The following is a 25,985-nucleotide window of genomic DNA, read 5'->3' on the forward strand; positions in this document are numbered from 1 at the left end:
AGGACTGTTGCTAATCCTGTCGCTTGTAAAGCTACTAAGCTAGAGGTCAGCAAGATGGAGTTCCTTTCCACGGAGAGTCTGGGAATACAGCCGCCATCAATGTGCAGCGGCTGTAGGAACTGCCGCCATTGCGCTGCCATTGCCGCCGGGCAGTCCGCCTTGGACGTGCGCAAGCGGCAGCTGATTGAAGAAGGTTTGACGCTGGATCTTGAGAGCCGTATCTGGACGGCTTCATATCCTTATAAGACGCCGCCAAGTGTGTTGTTTGATAATTCAGAGCAGGCGTACAAGATTTGCCTGCGTGACCGGCAAAGAATGGTCAAAAAAGGCGAATATGATACTTTCTGCCAAGTGTTTAATGAAGCTGTTTCTCGTGGCGTGTATGTTAAAGCGTCGCCAGAAGATCTGTCTTATACTGGGCCTGTTTATTATTCGAGCCTGGTGTGTGCATACAAAGAAAGTATTTCCACGCCGTTGAGGATATGCGCCAACAGCAGCCTCTGTTGCAAGGGGATGAGTCTCAACAGTATTATGATGGATGGGCCAGTTCCATTATATTCCCTGATGCACAATCTTATTCGGTTCAGAAGCTACAAGTGTGCGCTTGTGGCTGATATCCAGAAGTTTTATAATAGTTTGTTAGCTACCTATGAAGATTCTCAGCTGAAACGCGTATTTTTTGCTGATACAGTTGATGGAGAGCCGGAGATTTACCTCACCAAAACTGTTAATTTTGGTGAGGCCCTCGCAGGCGATATGGCCGTGACCGCCCTCAGACTCACTGGTCGTATTTTTGGTGGAAGATCCCTGCAGGATGTTCATGATGTTTATGGATCTGAGAAGATTAGAGGTTCTGATGTTGTAGCCAATCAAATTGTGTGGAGAGATGTTCAGCAGCCGCTCAGATCTGAATTTGTGTTGTATCAAGATCCTCCTTCTGTAAAATTGGAGACTTGTACCTACGTAGATGACCACTTAAGCGGTCATAACAGTAAACCTGAAGCTGTCCAGCTGGTCCGAGAGCTGGAGCAGATGATTGAACCTGGAAATTTCAGATTTAAATCTGTTATTTATTCTGGAGATGATGTTGACAGAGCAAAAGTTTTGGGCATTGTTTGGGACCCAAAACAGGATATATTGTTTTTGCCTGTTAGAGCCAACCACGGCGCGAAGATTAAAGGTAGAAAGTTGCTGGAGGACCTGGACTTGGAGGATCTCTGGAGAAGTCTACCTGAAACGATAACTAAACGAGAAGTTTGGAGAATCGTACAACAATTGTACGACCCGTTGGGTTTAGCTTCACCATTGTTGCTTAAATCCAAGCTATGTTTACGCTCAGTTTGCATACATGGATGTGACTGGGATGATTCCATACCTGGAGAGTTGAGGTCTGAGTTTGTGAGCAGCCTCCAGGACAGGGCGGCACTTGGAAATGTGTCGTTCAGACGTTCGATGGTTCCTGATAAGCCATTGGGGCTTCCAATGGTAATTGGTTTCTGCGATGCATCAAACTCAGCCTATGCAGCCATTATTTACCTGAGGTGGCCAACGGCTGGAGGATTTGATGTAGTTCTGTGTTGCGCCAAGTCACGTGTCGCACCAGTTAAGATGGAGTCTATACCGAGGTTAGAAATGTTATCGTGTCTAATCTTGGCAAGGCTTGTGGATACAGTTGTCAGAGCCCTACCATTTGACATCTCTGGCAAAGTATTTTTTAGTGATAGCAGCTGCGCCCTAGCACAATTATCTAGTGACAGTGTTATGCTAAATGTCTTCAACAGTCATCGTGTTTCTGAAATACAACAGTTGACGAGCCCTGAAGATTGGAGATGGGTACCTACCCAACACAACATTGCGGATTTAGCTACGCGAGGTTTGTGTACAATTGAGGATGTACAACCTGGATCTACTTACCAGGAAGGTCCAAGCTGGTTGCGCCTGGAACAGGACCAGTGGCCCGTTAAAACGGCGGGTGAGGTTAACGCATCTATTCCTGAGAGTGAGCTTAATCCAAAGATGGCGAAGCTCAAGTGCATGTTCACACAAATGGTGGACAATGATTTCTGGAGGTCGCTGGCAAGGAGGACCTACAAGCAGGCAAGAAGGACTGTAGCTGCAGTTCTTAAGGCTGCTAACCTATTCAAATTGTTACTTGTCAAGAAACGTGGTGTTGCAACAAATGAAGATGGTGGTAGCAACAATGATAGTTCTAGGTATTATGAGAACTATACTTTCACAAACACTTATTTGGATTCTGTTTGTGACCTGTTTTTGACATCCTTCAACCAAGAGAAGGAGTTGACCATGGACGCCGAGGGGAAGTTCGATTCTCTTCAGCCGTTTCATCACAAAGTCCAGGTTTGTTGGCCCATAGTGGGTCACGATGGATGTTTTCCTCTTCGGACATTTACAATACTTAAAATGGCCGCCAGAGGTGACGAAGCTCTTGAGGCCGCAGCTGGAGGCCCAAGGAAAGTTATGAAGGACAGCCCAGGTGTTGTCTTGCTTAGCCGCCACAACAGGCTGGCCAAGCTGATACTACAACAATGTCATGATGAGCTGGGCCATGGAGGCCACAGGAAGACTTTGGCTCAAAGCCGAAGGTATGCTTGGATCACACATGGCCGCATGGAGGCTATGAAAGTGGTCAAGAATTGTGCTGCATGTTCCATTGAGTATGCCAAGCGTTCGAGTCCCGCAATGGCTGAGATCCTGCCCGATCGTGTGGAACCGTCGGTGCCTTTTCAACACGTCCATATGGACCTTGCTGGACCCATAGAAGTTGTGAAACCTGGCGTTGGCACCAGGAAAACCAAGACAAAGTACAAAGTCTGGTTGTTGATAGTAGCTTGTAGATTTACACAGGCTGTGTTTATTGATGTTTTGACAGATTATTCAACTGAAGCCGTGCTGGTCGGCTTGAGAAAACTTCAGGCGTTTTACAATATGCCAAGAAGAGTTACAACTGATCGTGGCTGCAATTTTGCAGGTACCAAACGCATTCTAGATGAACTTTTGAAGGATACCAGGATGCATTTTGAGTGGCATCTTGTGCCCACAGCTGCACATTCATTTGTTGGCACTGTGGAGAGACAGGTTGGGTTGGTCAAGCGAGTATTGAACAAGAAGTTGGCCGGAGCTACCGTAACCTTCAATGATTTACTGTTGTTGTGTGCTGAGACAGCTAGAGTGCTGAATTCTAAACCGTTGACTTATGCCACTGCTGGTGAAGATGTCAACACCTGGAGAATTATTTCACCTGCTGATTTGCTTGGAGGCAGGACAAATGATGCAATCTGCACGTTTGAAACCGGTTGCAAGGAGAGGATTACCAAGAGGTTGGAGAACTTGGAGGAGTTGACCAGGCAGTTCCATCAGGTGTACAAGGAGCAGCTCATGCCCGAGCTGTTGAAGTCCATCAAGTGGCATCGCAACGAGGTGCTGCTTGAGTCAGGAGATGTGGTGCTTGTTGATGACAGCACAAGTTTGATGAAGAAGTTTAAATTGGGACGAGTTCAAGAAGTGCGCCCAGGTGGAAGAACCGTGGTTGCCAGATACAAGTTATCAGACGACGCCGCCGCCACAGATAACGAGATTTCCGCAAGACGACTACTGAAGATCAATCTACCCAAAGTTTAGTATAAGTATCGTTCTTGTTTAACTTTGATTTTTATTTTCGGTAGATTTATCAGATTTTTTTCGAAAGACAAAAAACGCAAATTTTGATACAATTTCGTTTAAACTTTCAAATCGATGCAAGATTTTTTTCATTTGAAATGCAAACTTAAGTTTTTATACGTTTTCGCAAGTTCTTTCAATGATTTAAGTCTTTCCGAGACCTGGGATTTTTTTCGAGGAAAATTTCCTAGGTACCTATGCAGATATAAACATTTTTATCCTTGTTGGATTGAAATTTGATATGATAAGAAATTAACAAAATGAGATTTTTACATCATTTAAATATTTCTTTATGAATTTTATACAATCATATAAATAATTTAATATTACATGCATATTAAAAATATTACTATTTACCTTTGAACTGATGTACCTAAAGAAAAAATGCAGATTTTTTTCGCGATGAATTAAGTAGATTCTTTGATTTTCGTAGAATTTAGCTTAATAAGACCGCTTTACGACGTACCTAAGCTCTGTTTCCTCGGCCAGGCCCGACGCAAAACGGCAAAACTAAAGCATAAAATATTTTATTTTTGATTTGATTTGCTTTGATTGATGAATTTAAAAGTTTCTTTGAATTATTTCATGATTCTTTTTATTTGTTTTGAATTAAACATCACTAATTATGTTTGTTTCAGTTGATGCAGCCCTGCGCCAGAAATCCTGTTAGAAATTATGCAGTATCAAAAGATGTGATGGAAAGTCATAACGTCCAACAGGATAGCTGGCACAAGGGATTTATTATTATTCGATGGACATTGTTAGTTTGTATCTTGAGGGATTCATTCTAACTGAGGCCCAGATTGCCTTTAATTATGACTGTATGAATATGTATATGTTGCTTTCTTCTTAAAACAGAGAGAAATTGAAGATTCAGCATTTTAGAGAAGTTCTTTTCTTATATTGAGCTTTTGTTTTATTTTAGTAAATTTAATTTGCATATTTCAATTGCAATTTTAATTTTACGCAATTTTGATTCACGAAGATTTAAAATTATGAAATTTTAATTTTCCGAAGTTTGATGATTTTTTTTACAGTCATATTTTATTTAGATTTAAGTATCTATTTTATTAAAACATGTTTAGATTTAAGGATCTTACTTATCTTATCTGAAAAATGTTTAGATGTAAGCAAATTATTTTTCTGTCGGAGAAAAATTCTAATTAATGAGAAGTTTTTATGCAATTTTACTTTTCTTTTCTAGCAAAAAGATTTAGTAGAAGAAATGTTATTATTTAATCTTTCTTTCTTTTGATTAAAAAGTTTGAGTTGATTATTTAATTATCGATGCGATTTTTAGTATAAAAATCATTTACCTAATTTATTATGTAGGTACCTAATTGAAGTTTAGGTACTAATGATTATTAATTCATGTATTCGCAATTACATGGTCTGTAATTCTAAATTTATTTGAGATTATGAGGCCATGATATAATGAGATGTGTGAGTGGTAAATGTGCAATTCATGAATGTTGAATGCTTTTCCATTCCCTTATTCCTGTCCTTATGTGGTAACTGAGGCAGTTTGAGTCATTGTGGTATACGTAAGTTTCCATAACCAATTTTAGGCCTTATGGCCATGACATTTAAACTCTTGTAATTTATGCGTTATAAGATTGTGATTTCGTGGACACTGTCTGCACGCATGTTGCAAAGATGAGGTATTGTGTTCGATTCCCAGTGAATAGACGGGTGTGTGTCGGTATGTATTTCTTGTATTCCCCGGCAAGTTCGAACCCATTAATCCCTTTTTTCCTTACACCAGAATTCCCCAGAGAATGAGTGTGTTACGTGGCATTCCTAACTATCTCCGCGCGTGGCTTGTAAACAAACAAAAGAGACGCGCACTTTTCCTTTGATAATTCCCATGTGAGGAGCTACGTGAATGAAAATAATGTATTGCTTGAATATACATGCGCTCTGATATGTGGAAGATCTCAAATAAGCCTTCCTGCTTAGTTTGACATCATATGTGGTAAGAATTTATCTTTTAATTCTTGAAAATAAGCGTAGAATGGTACAAATTTATGAAGAAATTTAAATCATTATTTTTTCAGCAAATAGACCATTTAACTGCTAAGTTTTGATATACGAATATTTACTTTTATAATGTTGATTATTTTATTCTAAAATTATCAATTTCTGATGCGATTTAATATGATTCGTGCCAATTTTAAGTTTTTTAGAAAATTCATATTTTTTATTAAATTAAAATCACGCAACCTTGATGCTAAAAAATAATAACAATTAATTTTATGTAATTAATTCTTATATTTTTGTTTTAGACTTACTGTTTTCATGGTAATAAATACACATTCGTAAACTTCACTATGTTGGTCATTCGGGAGGCTTCGAGATAAGATTTCGAGTACGGCTAGGCATTGCGTTCCGAAACACCTGGTATTTTATTGAGCAAAAATATCTTTTTTTGAATGTTTTCAATCAATGAAATACAATTGATCTGAAGAAAATTATTTAAAAATAGATAAATCTATCTGGAAACTACATTTGTCAACCAATTTGAGACAAATTAAGGTATGATAGAAAAGTACTATTGGCTTAAAACTTTTTACCTGAAGTAATAATATGAGAATTCTTGATCCAATCAATATTTGCAGGTGGCTCTGCTCGTACTTCACACCTTAAATATATAGTTATTGAAGAAAAATAATGATTTACTAAATCTTTATTTTGATGCTGCCATCATTTGGAGATCAACCCACCATAATGTAAATTTTCATTTTCTGTTATTATCAATGTATTTTAATATACTAGCGGCTACGCCCCTAGAGGCCTCTAGTGGCACTTTAAATGTTTTTGTTTGTTAAAGTTAATTTTTTATGTACGATACCACCTTATTTGACGTTGAAGTCTCCCAGATTTTAAGAAAATTTTTAATTTTTTTGTCATTTCTTTTGGGAGGGTGGTAGTACCCTCCCCCAAAATAGTTAAAAACCTTCCCAGGACATATGAGAATCTACCCTGTTAAGGAGAACCCGATCGGTTCAGCGGTTAGCGAGATCCTTCGTTACAAACAGACAAACACACAAACAAACAAACAGACAGACATCGTTCTACTTTGTATTATAGATTGACTGAAATAAATTGTTGATGTTTTGAATATGAGTTTCTGTGTCAAAATCAGGGATCGGCAGCCGCGCCTGAACTGCGAATAAGCCTCAAATTGAAACCCGCAAGTGTAACATTTTTTTTTCTTGAAAAGATGGATTATCTGTTTATTGTTTAGACATCCAGCTGAGATTAAATTATAATTTGACGTATTCACTGAGGCTTACACGCAGCTGAAGCGCTGCTGCCGAGCCCTGGTCAAAAGGTGCAAAGGTTTGTGATCAATTATAAATGTAATTTTATATCACATGTACCTTTTCTTCCTAAAAATTTTCATACAAAATATTTGCAATCAATTGTTTGCGAGTCAAATCATATATTCCGTAAAATAAGTATATCCTTGCACTCTATGTAAACTACAGAACTAAATCTAATTAAGAGAGGGGTAGGTTTCTGGTAAAATCCGTAAAGGTGTGTGTTTTAAGGCTTAAAAATAGTAGTAGAACGATAATATTCCCTAAATATGTGTATTTCTTATTGAAAAGAACTATAGGACAAAATTTTTTTTTAAAAAGTTAACATAAAATTTTATCGTTCTACTACTGTTTTTATCTTATAACACATAACCTTTACGGATTTTACCAGAAAAATACCCCTCTCTTTATGAAATTAATAGACCTTATGATTTACATTCTGCAATCTTCAAACTTTTCCTCAAATGTTATTTTCCGATTGATTATTTTGTTATCTATAATACAAAGCAGCTTGATGTCTTTCCTTCCGTCTGTCTGTCTGTCCATCCCTTAAGATCCTGGTAACAACTGAACCGATCGGATTCTACTCTTTAGGGATTATAACTACTGGTCCTGTGGTGGTTTTAGGCTATTATCTTGGGACGTGGGACACCACCAAACCCCCCAAAAATAAAAGATCCCCCCCCCCTAATTTTTAAAGAAATTATTTGAAATTTGTGGTGGCAGCTTCAGTAGTACTTAATTTTTTACCTCTTGGGCAAAGCTAGAGGCTAGAGGCTAGTTTTACATATTTGAGTAAGGTAAAATTCTTATTCTGTTTTTTTTAAGTTTTTGTTTGGAACATTCGTCGTATACATTTCTAAAGTGTCTCGTATGAAGTAAATATTGAAGTAAGGCTTTATAATATTTCTGTATGCAAACCAGGGGATGACAAACAACTTAATGATTTACAAATTCCCATGTAACACTTAACTTATTCAGCCTCCCCCCAAATTTTAATTTTTCTTTTAGATAAAAAAGTAAAAAAAAAAGATTTTAGGAGTTCCTTTTGGGGGTGCGATTTCTCTTGAAGGTTGGTCGTACCCTCCTCCAAAATAATGGCATACCTTCCCAGGACTTATGAGAAACTTCAGTGTAAATAATCACCGAAATCTGTCAAGCGGTTAACAAGATCCTACGGTACAATCATATAAACAGACACACAGATATCCTGTTACTTTTTAAAATGATAGTTTTTGTGGATCTTATTTGTTGGTAAATTTAAGGGTTAAACTAAGACATTTTTGGAAAAATCTTTTTAACTGGAATGATGTAAAAGCTTAAAAATGAGCAAAATCATTTTGACATTGGTGAATTTTTACCTAATCGCACCTAATTGTTACAAAATTTCAAGCACATTTCTTTCAAGAGGGACAATTTATTACATCTGGTTGTTGGGAAAATAATAGATTTTTATTCGCTAATAAGATTAGTTAACCAAGTTGTTCACATAGAGATGATATAGATAAGGATAGGGCTAGCAAATCTGAAAAGAAGAAGGTAATGCAAAGTCCCTAAATGACGTCATAAAAACGATGGATAAGGAGAGGAGGAGTGGAAAATAAAACCCCTTAAAAAGAGATGGAAAATCCCTCGTTTTTATGACGTAACATGCTGATTTTTTAGGGACTTTTTTCATCTTCAGGTAATGCAAATTTTTTTTTAAAAATGTAAAAAAATGGTAGAACTAATGTCACATAAGCACAGTTACGTGGCAATATTGGTGTTTAAAGCAATGTTAAATGTAGGGAATTATGTGAAAGTAAATAATTAATAGATATAAAGATTATTATCTTCAAGTCGTTTTCATTCACATTTGAGTCATTATTATTATCATTTTTATTAAATATTCATCTTTTTCAAACAAAAGTCTCAAAATATTGTAACAGCACTTAATAAATTCTATGTTTAATGTTTATATTCCTACATTTTATTCACTTTATTTTTTTTGGAATATCTATATCTATTTTTGTGAGCCAAACATTGTTATATAATGTACTGTAAGTATAAAAGAGACATATTTAGAGATTATAAGTAAGAGTTGAGACTCTAGGGGACTAGGTGTCGCTTCGGGTACTAGACCTCTCTCCACGACCTTGGAACATACATACAATACTTATGATTGTGGTGTAAAGCGTCCATTCACCCATCAGACAACCAACTCTCTGAGATGCACGACCTTAGACTGAGAAGTCCCAACTGTTCATGGTAGCGAGTTGCACCTGTTTTGGGCGAAGGCATCCCCCCCCCCCCCCACTCTAACTATTTACGTCGCGCATCTGACATAGTAGCAGTGGGAACCATTTTTAACGTCTTTAGTTATGACGCGGTGTCGGACCGAGATTGGAACCTATCACACGACGAGCGGATGCGCTACGAGTTATGCCAAGGTCGCGGGTTAAAAAAAAGAGACATATACTGATGGACATACTCTCAGAAAATCAACACTTCTAAGAAGAAAAAAAAACTTAGAGGGGAATTTCTCGAAAATGAACAGATTAAGTATTAAATGCAGAGTCTTTTTCATCCATATTATTGCTTAGCCACTGGTAATAAATAATATCTCCTACATGAATATACAAAACAACAATTATTTACTTACTTTATTTTAGAGTTATCTCCAAGCTTAGCATACTGGTTAACAGGAGCATCATGCCATGTTATGCCAACTAAAATAGATAGATAGATAAATGATCATATATAACATGAATGGTAAATAGATAGATCAAACTAAATACAATTCATATGTACAAATATAATTTTCAATCTTGACCAAAACTAAAAACATTTAATAAAAATAAATCTACAATATGTGAGAAGGACAAGAAAGATTTATTAAATTATTACACAACCATGCTTCAACATATATAATAGAGGTAGATGAAGATTAGAGAAACAAATTAAAGAACACATGGTTAATAGATAAATAAAAAGATGGATTAGCAAATGTATTGTAGAAGAAAATATTAACCATTAGCCTCTGAGAATTCTTTGACAAAGTTATCATAATAAAAGAGTATATTATTTTCATTTTAATGATTGATAAATAAATTGACAGATGCATTTTATAATTGAAATTGAAAATTGAATTACTAGAAGAGTATCAATAGATAAATTGACAGTTAATTCAATTAGTCAATTGGTTATTATATTAAGAGGTTAATTGAAAATTAAATCTATTGATATTCATTATTGAATCATTATATAAACTGTGAATTGAATCAATAGATGAAGTAAAAGTTATGTAATAGAATAAAATTGAATTTATGGATAATCTGTGAACTTAATTATAAGATGAATAGTGAATTTAATCATTAGTTGCATTGGTGATTGAAATATAGATAAATAATTGAATTAATAGATGAATTGGTAATGGATAAATACATAGATGGAAGCTAGTAGTAATTCTTATAAAGCTAGTCAGAGAAGAGAATATATTATTCTCATTCTGATGATTGTTTGTTGAGCATTCTTTCAATTTAACTTTGTTTAAAGTTGAAAATGACTAGACATTCTGCAACAGGGATATGTCAACTGAGGAAATATGTTGCAGACTTGTTTAGGTAGTATAATTATGGGAGTTAAATTTTGTTTTACTACTTTTATTTCTTGAAACTTTTGGTCAAACAATAGGATATGCTTAGTTAATTCTTGCTTTTTTTTTATCTATCATTAAGTATACAATTCAATATGTTCAATTTTACAGATTTTTTCCAAATCAATATGTTTATTTGTACTTTGAAAATTAAAACCAAGAATAATTTTTTCATTTTAATTGACAAAAACAATAATAAGTTTTGATTTTGTAGAAAATTTAAAGAAAATATTAAAGATTATTCCACTTTAAGTATAGGCAATGTTTAGCTTTTTATGAAAGTGCTAGAACTGAGGTAAATTCTTAAAAAAAACTTATGACTCACTATAATCAGTTTGTCTCACTAAAATTTTAGTGAGGCAAAATTATCCCCTTTAAATTTTTAGTGAGCCTCACTGATTTTAGTGAGGCAAACTGATTTTAATGAGGCAATTTTTTTTACAAATTCACCTCTGTATAAGTTTTAAGTTTGTTTGCCCTGCATTGTAGAAATAAATCAAAATATATACATACTCCTTAGTGATTACTAAAATTTTCTACATATTACTTTACATAAATTTGTTGTTTGTCCAGCCTGATTCTACACTAGGAAAATACTGTTAGCATTAACTATAGAAACCAAACTATGTGTTCATACTTGTGGACAGCTAGACATCTTTTTGCAGATAGTTTTAACCATATGGGATTTCTATTGTATTCTTAAACAGCAGAATAACATCACATTTATATGCTGAGTAAGAGATAATATTAACAATATTAGAGAGTATTTAGAAAATATTCTTGTTTTATACACCCTACAAGAAGCTAGCAATTTCCAAATTGAACAAAAAGTAAAATTTCTAACTTGAAAATGGTTGAAGGGCCCAAACAAATTGCATAATATAAAAATATAATATATACTTTAATATGGCAAGAAGTACAGTAATGTGTAATGAACTGTAGAATAGGTTTGATAATCATAATATGTGGTATGTCACAGAAAAATTAGATCAATTGTAAATAAGGAAGACAAATCATAAACAGGATAAACACTTAATTAAAAAGCAGGATATGAGAATGGTAGTGCGATACGTTCTCCCTAGAGTAAATCTCAAAAATAAGGCTTCACTAGCTTTGGATCATTTCAAGTAGTTACTCAAGTGTATCTCAGCGCTGGTTTTGCTGGGCAGAATGCTTGTTAACTTTTACTCTTATAACTGCCTTGTGAATTTATGACCTATCAAAGAATCATAAAAGCCCACGCATGATAAAACAATTATTTTATAACTGAAGAAGTGCGTATAAGAGGCATTGATGTACAATTTTGATTGACAGGTTATACAGTAATTAAGTGCCTTGTATTAGCGCTTAGCAAGATATTTGGAGCATAGCATTTAACTAATAAAACTATAAGTTTGTTAAATTTATTTAAAACCAAGATCTCACATCTACAAGAATATAATGTATAATTTCATATGGCAAGAAGTACAGTAATATGTAATGCAACTGTAGAATAGGTTTGATAATCATAATTTGTGGTATGTCACAAACAGAAAAATGAGACCAATTGTAAATAAGGAAGTCAAATTATAACAGGATGAAAACTTAATTAAAAACCAGGATCTGGGATCAAAAGTACACCTGTACATTAGCAGGGGGGGGGGGGGAGGGCTGAGGCACTATGATGCATGGGTCATTTTCATCCAACCCAAAGTTGCATATTTGTGACATTTAATAAGTTTTAAAAGTATCTTTTCCGCCGCAAATTTAATGACCAAAACTGGTTGTGGGTCATATGGGAGATAAATGTTTAACTGAATCAAGAGTATACATTGAAGATAAAACAAAAATCAGACACATGACGTCATAAAAGTGGGAGATTATCCATTTTTTTCTAAGGGATTTCTTTCCCAATTTTCCTCTCATCTTCCTCATTTTTATGACATCACGTGTATGATTTTTGAACGACTTTCTCCCCATACAAAATAATAAAGGAAGGAAAAGACAGAGAAAGTAATATCAATTTTGGTTAAACCTGTGTGTGTTATGTTTTGATAAATGATACCACTCAATATTAAACTTTTCAGATAAATAGATAAACTAACATAGAAAAATAAAAATGGTGAACAAATGTAGAAATTTAGATATAAATTGGTACACAAATTAATATCTAGATTGATTTTAATAAATAGATTTAGTATGAATGGATCTAAAAATAGATAAAAATGTAGATTTATAGATATATTAATAGATGTATTGATAGATTTATAGATTTAAATATAGGTAGTTAGGTTAAGAGATCATTGATAAAATACAAATATGGATATTAAAAAACAGACTGAAAAAATGCATAAACAGATTTATCAAGAGATTAATCTATTGATGGATTCATTGTTTCTCAACAGATTAAGAATAACCTTTTCTTGAAGAAAGATAAACAGAAACAAAATAGATAATATATATATTAAGATATATAAGTTTTCCGGAATTTTAAAGTTAGGGGGAGATTTGAAATCTGTATCAAATTTTGAGGATTTTTTATAAAATTCGTTTTTTCTATAATTCTTTATCTAAAAGCGGAAATGCAATTTAAGTTAATTAATTTTGGCATCTGTGATTGGTGGATTTTAAAAATCTGCGCTCTGATTGGATGGCGTACATCATTCAACCAATTAGAGCGCAAGTAGTTTAAAATCCACATATTCTATTGGTCAAAATTAATTAACTTAAAATGCATTTCTGCTTTTAGATAAAGAATTATACAAAAAACGAACTTTATAAAAAATCCTTAAAATTTGATGCAGATTTTAAATCTCCCCCTAACATTAAAATTCCGGAAAACTTATATATCTTAATATATATTTAAACAAATAATTATACATAATATTTATCTATAATATGGAGAACAAAAAATAAGCCTAAGATAGGCTGATAGAAAAATTATAAGAAATAGAAAGATAGATATAAATACTTCTTGGTTTGATAAATGATAGTACTCAATATTAAACTTTCTGGACATAAAGTCAACAGACATCATACAATTTTATTATACACAGTTTCATATTTTTTCTTGTACTTAAGACTACAAATTCTATCTAAATTTCATAAATGTTGATTATTATTTGGTTAAAAATTGAGTGATGTAATATCTAATGGAAAAAGTATGATATAGTAATAGATTTTAAATCAAAATGAAAATTTAGATGGAACTGAAAATTGAGTTTAGTTGATGGTTCTAATTTTGCTAAGATTAGTGATACATTTATTGATTGATGTATATGTACATATCTATTTACAATGATAGGTACTGTTTATAGGTGCTTCTATAATATCTTCATCAATGAATAATATAACCATGAATGAAGTAAATAATGATCAAATTGAAATAAAAACTTACCATAAACATTGACATCAACATTGGCCTCCAGCTGCTGATTACTAGCATACATTCCTCTACAGGTGTACACACCAGCATCTGAGCTCTTCACATGCTTTATAAATAAAGCAGTTGCAGCTTCACCTGGCTGCTCTTCACTGTACATTCTACAAATAAAATATAATGACAAAAGTTGAATGAAATATTTATAGAAAATATAAAATCATGCTAAGGATTTTAATTATTAGGTTTTAGATTCCAGTAATATATCAATTTAAGAAATCAAAATTACAAAGAAAATTTTAAGTTTTAAAATACCAAAACTCACAATTTATATTTCCTTTTTTGTGCTTCCATACAACATTTAATCTAACATGACCATGCAGTAACGGGGTAATGTTATTCTTAATAATTTGGGGTGTACATCTTAAATAAATATATTTTCCATTATCTTGTCCCCTACGATCCCTACAAAAGATCATAATCTAATCTTAAAGACTCAATATAAAAGCTCATTATTTTGACTATAATAACCAATCTTTAGTCTCGAATCAACATCTTTTTTCATGGAGATGTAAAAAATAATCATAAATCAAACTAAAAAAATATTAATATAATTTTATTGCTAAATAACAAAATAAAATGTTTATGTTCTAAATAAAGAAAATTATACACAAAAATGACATGCTGATGTCTTACCTTATATGGTAGTCAAATAAGCTACATAAAATATGTCATTAAAGTTTAATATAGTTTTAAAGATAATATTAAAATCACAAAAATTAATTTTCTGAAATGGTGAGATATTTAATCTTATTCTCAAAATTTGATAATATTGCTGACAGAAACTGTATTGACTTTTTATTTAAATCCTTTACTCTCTTTTTTCTATATCAACTTCAACTTTATTCTAATTTTTTCTTTATAGAGTTATATTCTAATGTTTATGGATAGCAAAGTAGACAAGTAGATAATATATCTAGATAAACAGGTAGATAGATAGAAAGTAAGATAGATAGATAAAATATCTAAATAGAAATGTAGATAGATAGGTAGATATTGTTTACCTTTCATCTTGTGGTATAATTTCTCCTTTAGGATTAAACCATCGCAGATCACTGTTTTCAAAATAAACATAATTATAATATTCGTCAGCCACGTTCTCATAGATTAACAAGGATAATAATGTCAACCAGAAGCGCAGCAATAACAAGCTTTTAGATTAAAAAGAAAACAAATTCTAAAAAGGGAAATTTTAAGCCAGATACCTTTTAATTGACCAATGGTAGGCAAGTATGACCTCTATTGTATCACAAAGGCTCTAGCTTCTTATAAAAGCGGGAAGTTTGTAAATATTTTACTCAACATACTAAATCGTTACAATTTTCATGAGAAATACGCATTTTATAAGGCATACAAAACGCTCTAATTTTTGTTCTATTTAACGTAATTTTGTAATTTTTTTTGCTGGTTATTTCATTTTACATATACTTTTATCATTTTATCAAAAAAAAATTTATCTTTTTTCATCATTTTTTGGAGAAATTAATGCTTAAACTAAGGGTATCTTTAAACGCAAAATTGACGCACTTAGAATAAAAAATGCGTATTGAGTACAAAGGGGGGATAATTTCAAGTCATGCATGTTCCAAAGATATCTTTTTTTCCATAAAATTTTAATGTTTAGTCCACCGGAGATTACCCTGAAAATCATATATCAATTTAGGAAGGTAATTTTTGTAGAATAGTTACTGAATTTACAACTTTATGTACAGTAAAAGTATAGTTAAGATCAAAGGCGTGCAAAAGGTTGGTGTAGGGGTTGTTTACACCACCCTTGTAAAATTAAGGGGGATGGATACACCTCCCTAGGTGTCCACCCATGTCCACCCTCTTGACAAGAGCCTACACCCTCAGATACACCCCTCTATAAATTCCAAGGGGGTGTAAAGGAAATAAATTTACACCCCTTAAAATAAAGAGTGGGGGGGGGGGGAGGTGTTTAAGGCGGGTGTATAAAATTAAGCCACTGATTAAGATAATTCTATGCTATCTATTTTTAGATAAATTAATCATTAATTTCCAGACTTAACTAAAAAAAATCTTGCAATATTCTGTACAACTGTACTGTACAAATTTTAATCAGTAAATAAAAGTGATTGACACAAGAAGGAGCTCTCATACATATGTAATTAAACCACAGTTAATACCTCTAAAGATCTTGATTGATATATATTTATAACTTTTAATATTGTTTACAATAGTGATTAAAGTTAATGTTGGGGAGGGAGATATTTCCCAATCCTCTTTTTAAAGTTTGTAAAAATGTATTACTTATGTAATGAAGTTTTGGTGACATACTTAAATAAACTATCCTTGATTTTGGTTAAAGGGAGCTGTTAAAAGTTGTAAGTGTCAAAAAATTTAGGTGGTTATAAATTAATGGAATATAACCTGATATTATTATCATTTATGTACAAAAAGATTATAGATACAGTATTACACTTTTTTTCATAAGTAAATTGGATAATTTTTTTTATTTTTTATTGCAACACAAGGTTATTTGTTTATCTCCTGGTACAAGATTCAACATTATTATTAGTTAAATCTAATTTTCTATTGAAACAAGCATTCAACCATTTTTACAGTATTATCCATTTTAATATGAATTATTAAATATGTATTATTAACCCTTAACAGTCGGGCCCCTTGCCGCACCTTAATCGGTTGGTGATGGGGTGGGCGTTCAACGCTCCCCCCCTATTATCTCAGTTCCTATTAGACCTAGAGGGCTAAATCTTTTTTGTGCAAGTCCCCTGTTTGATAATAAATTTCCGACCTTTTATAAGTCAAAGTCAATTTTTGCTTAGTTCACCTTTTTATTTAACAACCTTTTTTACTTAAAAATTTTAAACGGCTGTAATTTTCTTATTTTTGAAGCTAGAAGAACAATTTTTTTACAGAAAATGTTTATCTTTAAGTAAATTTTATATTAGAAATATCAAATATAAATTTCAGCGGCTGCAGCAGGCGGTCAGCAGGGAAAACGGCTGCGGATCTCTATGAAATTTAGATATGTTATGTTGACATATAAGAAAAGCTTACGTTTAAAAGGGGGACGTAACTGAAGCTTTTTTGATGCTGGGGGGCGGGGGGGGGTTTCCGGAACCACTTGATGAACCATGCAAATTTTTTGGACTTAAACTGTTTTTAACCTATTTTTGAATGGGGGGTCAAAAATATACTAGGACACCTATAGAATCAGACTGCAGAGCCTAAATTTGAATTAAGTCCCTAATAAACTTTTTTTGGGGGATTTAAAAATTAATTTTTAGTGTTGCTGTAATCATTTTGACCGAAGCAAAAGCTCTTTTTATACTTCGGGTAATATTGTGGCTTACAGAACATTTTTATACAATTCACTTTATATTGATACAATAAAAAAACATTACTCTGTTCATTGGAAATATTTTTTTTTTCCAAAACAATTAATTTCATTGAAAAATCTAACATTTACAATAAAACAAATAATTCTGAAATCTAACCAATAAGAAGTCTTGTTTTATTTCAATTCCTAACAATTCAAAAAAAGAGTGTTTTCACAAAGTGACTAATTTCCAATGTAGTTAAATAATTTTTATTTAATTAAAATGAAAAGAATGAAAACCATACACATAAAAGATACATTCTTTTTAAAATTATTTTAAAAAATAAGTTTGAATAATCTTATTTTATAACGCATTTGTATATGTGACAAAAAACAATTTGTTGTATTGCATAAACATTTGTTGTCATTTAACCCTTTACAGCCATTTTTTATGTTTTTAAAATAAGTGAGAGAACACAAACATGTTAATGTTAATTCGTTGATATATTATAAAGAATTAACTTTTTAGTGAATTTTTATAGTAAAATCATAAGGCCTAATTTTACTCTATACCAGAATACAATATTTATGAAGCAAAACACTCTAAAAGCTACAAATTTTACCCAAATAAAAAAAAACCTTTTGCTTCGGTCAAAATGATCATGGCAATAGTAAAAATTAATATTTAAATCCCCCAAAAAAAGTTTATTGGGGATTTAATTCAAATTTAGGCTCTGCAGTCTGATTCTACTGGTGTCATAGTATATTTTTTATATATGTTTTAAAAATAGGTTAAAATCAGTTAAAGCTTTTAGGGGTATGAACATCTTATGGTTTCAAAGTCAACCCCCTACCCCCATCCCCTAGCCCCCTGGGGCTCAAAACCCCCCTAAAAATGAACATAACCTTAATTTTCTCAGAAACCATTTGACCAATAGGGATGATTTCTTAAACTTAAGCTTTTATGGTTATAAACTAACTTCTAGTTTAGAAGTCACCCCCCTGCCGCCTACTCCTAGCCCTCAGGGGCTCAAAAAAACCCTAAAAATGAACCTAACCTTAATTTTCTCAGAAACCATTTGACCAATAGAGATGAATTCTTAAACTTAAGCCTTTATGGTTATAAACTAGCTTTTGGTATAGAAGTCACCCCCCTGCTGCTAACCCCTAGTCCTCCGGGGATCAAAAAAACCCATAAAAATGAACCTAACCTTTATTTTCAAGGGGGTGACTTATAATCTAGGAGTTAGTTTATAATCATAAAAGCTTAAGTTTAAGAAATCATCCCTATTAGTCAAATGGTTTCTGAGAAAATTAAGGTTGGGTTCATTTTTAGGATTTTTTGGAGCCCCGGAGGGCTAGGGGTTGGTGGCAGGGGGGCGACTTAAAATCTAAAAGTTAGTTTATAACCATAAAAGCTTAAGTTTAAGAAATCATCCCTATTGGTCAAATGGTTTCTGAGAAAAATAAAGGTTGGTTCATTTTTAGGGTTTTTAGAGCCCTGGAGGGCTAGGGGTTGGCGGCAGGGGGTGACTTATAATCTAGGAGTTAGTTTATAATCATAAAAGCTTAAGTTTAAGAAATCATCCCTATTGGTCAAATGGTGTCTGAGAAAAATAAGGTTAGGTTCATTTATAGGATTTTTTTAAGCCCCGGAGGGCTAGGGGTTGGTTGCAGGGGGGTGACTTCTAAACTAGAAGTTAGTTTATAAGCATAAAAGCTTAAGTTTAAAAAATCATCCCTATTGGTCAAATGGTTTCTGAGAAAATTAAGGTTAGGTTCATTTTTAGGTGGGTTTTGAGCCCCGGGGGGCTTGGGGGTGGGGGTAGGGGGGTTGACTTTGAAACCATAATATGTTCATACCCCTAAAAGCTTAAGTCCAAAAAATTTGAACGGTTCATCAAGTGGTTCCGGAGAAACCCCCCCCCCCCCCCCCCCAGCATCAAAAAAGCTTCAGTTATGTCCCCCTTTTACGTCTCTAAGTCAAAAATTGCGGTCACAAAATCTATTTATCTAACAACTGCAAAATATCCTTAACCTTAAATATCTCAAGGGGACTTGCACAAAAAATTTTAGCTTACTAGCTCTAATAGGAACTGAGATAATAGGGGGGGGGGGACGCCCCCCCCGACTGATTAAGGTGCGGTAAGGGGCCTGACCGTAAGGGGTTAATTAAGTGAATCAGTCTGTTAGACCAATGGTAGAAACTCAGCAGATAGACGAGACAGACAGACAGGCAAGAAGAATGATCAAATTACAGTTTGACCATAATAGACAATTCATTAAATAAAATCCAATAGAGAACCTGTGAATGATCAGACAGATGGAGGGATAGACAGACAGACGGACAGACAGACAGTTTTTGAGGCATTAACAAATTAGAATTAGGTTATGCTAGATGATTCATTGAAATCCGAAAAAGAGACAGTTAGACAGATAGACTGACAAGTGGAGTGACAGACAGACAAAAAAACAGACAGACAGAGGGACAGACAGACAAAGGGGTATTGCCTAAAAACAGTTTGGCTGCTATATGAATCATTAAAACCCACCATAAAAAGAAATTTACATTAGTTTCATTATTTCGATACTCAACGCCCCCCCCCCCTCCCCAACTCAAAGGGGTTTATTATTTCTTAAAACCAATAAGTGACTTCTCAGCATAATAAAATTGAAAATACTTTTTATTTCATCAATTTATCTTAAATAGAACGAAAGTTATAATCATTTTATTGTCTACAAGAAAAATGCTTTGAGTAAAAATCAACCTAATTGTCAGTAAAAACGTCATATTTATGCATATTTACACAGTAAATAAATTTTAAAATTGTATTCTATTGTAATGAATAACTTAAGGGGGTTGTATGAATTATAAAAAACCTAAAAAAAACCCTAATTTGGTTAAATTAGTCCACGTAAAGATTGATTTAGTACAGTACGTATGAATAAGTTGTCAATTTCCTGCCAGAGTCCTTGTGGTATAGTCACTATGAAATCAGGGAGTAAGGGAGGGGACAATGGATCGAATATTCAATTTTTAAGGAGTCTCAGACTTTGGGGACTGGCTTAAAGGGAATATGCACGAATACAGCAGATTCTTACTGATTTTGGGGACTTGCGCATCAATGCCCCGCTAACTAGCTGAGCTAGTTTTGAATATGCAGACAGAAAAGTTTGTTTTTTTTATCGCTGGTTTTAACAAATATTTTTTCCCACGAAAATGTCTTTTCATGTATAGAAACTCTACTGTGATATTTATGTATTAAATAATCTAAGAACCGCTTGAATTTTGGGGTCAGTTATAAATATATAAGAAGGGTTGTGGTAGTTCTAAACAAGATTTTTCTAGTGATTAATTACAGAATGTTTACTACATTGTGATGTGTTGATAATTTAATTTTCAAGTAAATGATTTTTTTCTTAGAACTAATTTTGTTCTAAATTTGGTTACCATGATCCCTTAACAATTTTGGTAAAATTTTCTTGAAAAATCTGGTTTTTATTGCTTTTCAGCGAACCCTCTTAAATTGAATTAATTGCCCATTGTCCCCTCCCTTACTCCCTGCTATGAAATGCTTCCCCATTCCTTGACTATAGAAAAGCAGCGCTAATTATATTTATTCTACTGTCCATTCCTATAGATTATAACTTTGTAATGGATACAAGAATTCTGTTTCATTAAGTTTGTTACTAATTTTAAAGCTCTCATGTATAAGTTTTCTATTATCATAAAACAATACATTAATAGGATTTAGTGTTACTGCTTTCAATATTAATTAATTTACGCTGATATTGTAAGCGCAGCTACTCTAGTCCTAGTTTGGCCGTTTATTATGATAATTGTTCTTTCTATTTCCTGTTTTATTTAAAAACAACATAAATTAATCACTGATGGAATTGTAATTAGAGAAAGAGAGGACTTTCGACATTTTATGATAACATTTACTTTTTTGTTGGTTTAATAACTTTGGGGACTTTAATTAAGTTTTGATTACTTGGTTAACTAAGTTGGGTGTCCAAAAGTTTCAACTACTAATTGTAATCTACAGAAGTGGTAATTTTATGTATGTTCATTGTCTTGTCCCTTTAGATCCCTGGATTGTAATTGTGTAGTTCAAGAAAATATAGAAAATGAACATTTATAAAAAAAAAATCCCTACCTATCCTCAGCAGGTTTTAAGCTATTTATTAAGGATACATAAACGATATCTTAGTAGAAGACTATTGCACAACAAAGAATGTAACGTTTCTTTTTGATTCTGAGTCTAAGACCCTAGATGCAAGAGGTACAACCGCTTGTAATATTAAAAATTTTTGATTTCCAAATTTCTAGATGCAGAAATTTAATGTTTGTTTTTAATAATCTAATTAGAATTAACTCATAAATACTTTATAACTATGCAATGTTTTTTTTGCGGATTTGTATCTGGCATTTTCTAAGCAAATATAAAAATATGATACTTATACTATTTTTATACATTACTTAAATTGGACAATAGGCTGTGAGATCAGTAGTTTTGCCGTACGGAGCCTTCAAATTCACAAGGACTCTAGTAGGAAATTGACAACTTATTCATACGTACTGTACTAAATCAATCATTACTTGGACTAATTTAACCAAATTAGGTTTTTTTTAGGTTTTTGATATTTCATACAACCCCCTTAAGTTATTCATTACAGTAAAATATAATTTTAAAATTTATTTACTGTGTAAATATGCATAAACATGACGTTTTTACTGACAATTATGTTGATTATTACTCAAAGCATATTACTTGTAGACAATAAAATGATTATAACTTTCGTTCTATTTAAGATAAATTGATGAAATAAAAAGTACATTCAATTTTATTAAGCTGAAAAGTCACTTATTGATATTAAGAAATAATAAACCCCTTTGAGTGGGGGAGGGGGGGGGGGGGCGTTGAGTATCTAAATAAGAAACTAATGTAAATTTCTTTTCTTCTGTGGGTTTTAATGATTCATATAGCAGCCAAACTGTTTTAGGCAATACCCATTTGTCTGTCTGTCCCTCTGTCTGTCTGTCCTTTTGTCTGTCTGTCCCACCACTTGTCTGTCTATCAGTCTAACTGCCTCTCTTTTGGATTTCAATGAATCATCTAGCATAGCCTAATTGTAATTTGTTAATGCCTCAAAGACTCTCTGTTACTATTTACCTGTCCCTCTGTCTGTCTGATCATTCACAGGTTCTCTATTGGATTTTATCTAATTAATTGTCTATTTTAGTAAAACTTTGATAATTCTTCTTGCCCGTCTGTCTGTCTATCTACTGAGTTTCTACCCTTGGTCTAACAGACTTATTCACTTAATTTATAAAAAATTAGATTTAACTAATAATATGGTGGTATCTTGTACCAAGAGATACACAAATAACCTTGTGTTGAAAAAAAACAAATAAAAAATGATTCAATTTCTTCTATGAAGAAAAGTGTAATACATGTTCCTTTATTCTCTTTGTACATCAAAAATATGTTTCAAATTTATTATATCAGGTTATATTCCATTAATTTATTAACAACTAAATTTTTTGACACCCCACTTATGACTTTTAACAGCCCCCTTTAACTAAAATCAAGGGTGATTTTATCAAGATTTTACCAAACCTACTTTACATAAGAAATTTATTACATTTTAACATTTTTTTTATGAAAAGAGGATTGGGATATATCTCCCTCCCAACATTAACTTTAAAAACTATTGTAAAATATATTAAAAGTTGTAAACATATATCTATCAAGATCATTAAAGGAATTAACTCAAGTTTGAGGGGGGGGGGGGCTTAATGCAACCATCTCGTAATAAATGCACAAATTGCACTTAGAATTCGAATTTTGTTACAAAACTTGGCATGAGTAATCCTTGGTACATCTATTTTCCCAAAATGGAACAAAAAGTTGCAAAAGTGACGGCTAACAGCTGGCGGCTCAGTCATTTAGCCGTTTTTGGGCTATATTCAGGGCGAAACTATCATTAATTGCATAGGAATCAACTTTTTGAAACATATTTTTGCTTTAAATATTCATTTTAAAATTTCTTGTACCAGCTGCTAGAACTGGCTGAAAATGGCTGGGAGCGGCTAAGAGTATGAAGAGTATATATGGCTTGTGACATGTCTAGGGGTAGGTTTTTATTGGAACTGAGCTCAAAAATACTACTATAAATAGTGGGGGTCCATCCATTTGGCAGCTGGGGCTGTTACACAGACTGTTTAAAACCTACCTAGAGACACGTCACAAGCCCTATCTACTCATTCTACTCTTGGCTGCTCCCAGCTGAGCTTCGGCCATAAGTAAGCTGCCAAATGAATTTTTTTGTGGTATTTTAAAAATTAATAAAATAAAATCAATGGTCTTCTTATCAATAAAGGGGGGCTTGGTGCTGGAAGGTGGGCAAAATTGATATATATTGAGCTAAAATTTTTAAACTACCTGGTCCAGTAGTTACTGCATCTAAAAGAAAAACAAAATTAAAATTTTTTTTTAAAGAAAAACTGCAAAATTGGAATTTGACTTTGCAGATTTCTTGCTACACCTTCATATGTTATTATTGAGACTGCTCCATTTTTTTGGTAAATTTCAGGTTTATATTGACATACTAGAATTGAAATTTTGTAAAAATCTTTAAAATTGAGATCACACAAAAGAACTAAAAAAACATTCTTTTTGGACATTTCAAAAACTTTGAAGTGCTTGTGAGGTCACAATTATTGCATCACAGAAAAAATATTTAGCATGGGTCATTTTTTTGCTTAAATCAACCACATTTTTACTGGGGGCAAAAATTTTTTTTAAATTTTTTCAAAATTTTTTCATGGTGGGATGATTTAATTTACAATATATACTTTTGGCTGTTGACAGCTGTTCTCAGCCATTTTTGGCAGTTTTCAGCTGTTATGACAGCAAAATCTAGAAATAAAAAAAGTGTTTTTAGTAATATGTCTTTGTCCATGACATAAAGTTATAATGTTAATTAAGAAAAGTTTAATTCCATGGAAATATTCAATTTTTATATCCTTATAAGCCATTACCCAGCTGTCACTATTTTTGGTAGTATTTTTCAGCTCAACACCCCTTAAAACCTATCCCTAATGGATGATTCCTACGTAATTATTGCTGGATTTGCCCTGAAAATGCCAATTTCATAACAAAATTTGGATTAATTGATAATGGGATGGTTGCATTAACTCCCCCCCTACATATGTATGAGAGTTTCCTCATGTCTCAATTTACTAATTAAAAGTTGTACAGTACAGTTGTACAGAATATTGCAAGATTTTTTTAGTAAAGTCTGGTAATTAATTTACCTAAAAATAGATAGCATAGAATTATCTGAATCAGTGACTTGCTTAAATACACCCTTCTTAAACACCCCTAACTCCACTTTATTTTAAGGGGTGTAAATTTATTTCCTTTACACCCCCTTGGAATTTATAGAGGGGTGTATCTGAGGGTGTATGCTCTTGTTACGAGGGTGGACATGGGTGGACACCTAGGGAGGTGTATCCATCCCCCTTAATTTTACAAGGGTGGTGTAAACAACCCCTATACCAACCTTTTGCACACCTTTGATCTTAATTATACTTTTAGAGTACATAAAGTTGTAAATTCAGTAACTATTCTACAAAAATTATCTTCCTAAATTGATATATGATTTTCAGGGTAATCTCCGGTGGACTAAACATTAAAATTTTATGGAAAAAAAGATATCTTTGGAACATGCATGTCTTGAAATTATCCCCCCTTTGTACTCAATACACATTATTAATTCTAAGTGCGTCAATTTTGCGTTTAAAGATACTTTTAGTTTAAGCATTAATTTCTCCAAAAAATGATGAAAAAAGATAATTTTTTTTTTGATAAAATGATAAAAGTATATGTAAAATGAAATAACCAGCAAAAAAAATTACAAAATTACGTTAAATAGAAAGAAAATTAGAGCGTTTTGTATGCCTTATAAAATGCGTATTTCTCATGAAAATTGTAACGATTTAGTGCATTGAGTAAAATGTTTACAAACTTCTCGCTTTTATAAGAAAATAGAGCCTTTGTGAATTGCAAATCTACATCTTCCTTGGAATTTAACCCAAAGATGCTATTGAGTACAACTGAATATACACACAATAATAAAATCTACTAATCCATTTAAAAAAAATATTTATAGATGTGAATAAAATGTTTTTAAACTTGAAAATATTGGGCAAAATTTTGTAAAAATTATCTATTTTTCAATCCTAAGAAGATGTAAATAAATATTGTAATTTGCATTTAAATAAATCGTTTAAATTTGATTATTACGTCAATAAGTATTTTTGTATGAAATAAAATAAATAAAGGAAATATTTACTATAAAAGATACTTTAAGCATAAAATAAACATAATAACATTTTTAATTTTATGTTATTTATATCATAAAAATAACAAAAAAATATTGAATTTATTTCAAATTATTAGTATTTTTTTCTGAAATTAATTATTTTCTTAATAAAAAAAGTTAAATCTTTTCTCGATTTGTCCAATTAAAAGACATGTTCACACGAATAGTAATTTAAAAATCATGAAATTAATACCAGTTATGTTAGCCCCAAGGGGCCAAACGCTCAGACTTATA

General features: G+C 32.5%; 1 protein-coding gene across 4 annotated transcripts in view; it reads right to left on the minus strand.

The window, feature by feature from the left end:
• LOC145332709 (fasciclin-2-like) overlaps window positions 1-25,985 on the minus strand; it is a 137,848-nt gene that overhangs the window by 96,569 nt on the left and 15,294 nt on the right. For 3 of the 4 annotated variants that reach the window (XM_080177735.1, XM_080177733.1, XM_080177732.1), the window contains exons 4-8: window positions 15,058-15,108; window positions 14,690-14,710; window positions 14,012-14,157; window positions 9,643-9,709; window positions 6,252-6,319 (exon numbers count right to left, since the gene is read on the minus strand). In XM_080177735.1, coding sequence (XP_080033861.1) covers window positions 6,252-6,319; window positions 9,643-9,709; window positions 14,012-14,157; window positions 14,690-14,710; window positions 15,058-15,108 — 353 coding nt within the window. The remainder of the gene's footprint in view (window positions 1-6,251; window positions 6,320-9,642; window positions 9,710-14,011; window positions 14,158-14,689; window positions 14,711-15,057; window positions 15,109-25,985) is intronic. The other variant, XM_080177734.1, reaches the window with a different exon arrangement.

This window comes from Acartia tonsa, chromosome 11 (genome assembly GCF_053477335.1).
Source record: "Acartia tonsa isolate MP-2025a chromosome 11, ASM5347733v1, whole genome shotgun sequence".
Taxonomy (NCBI): domain Eukaryota; kingdom Metazoa; phylum Arthropoda; class Copepoda; order Calanoida; family Acartiidae; genus Acartia; species Acartia tonsa.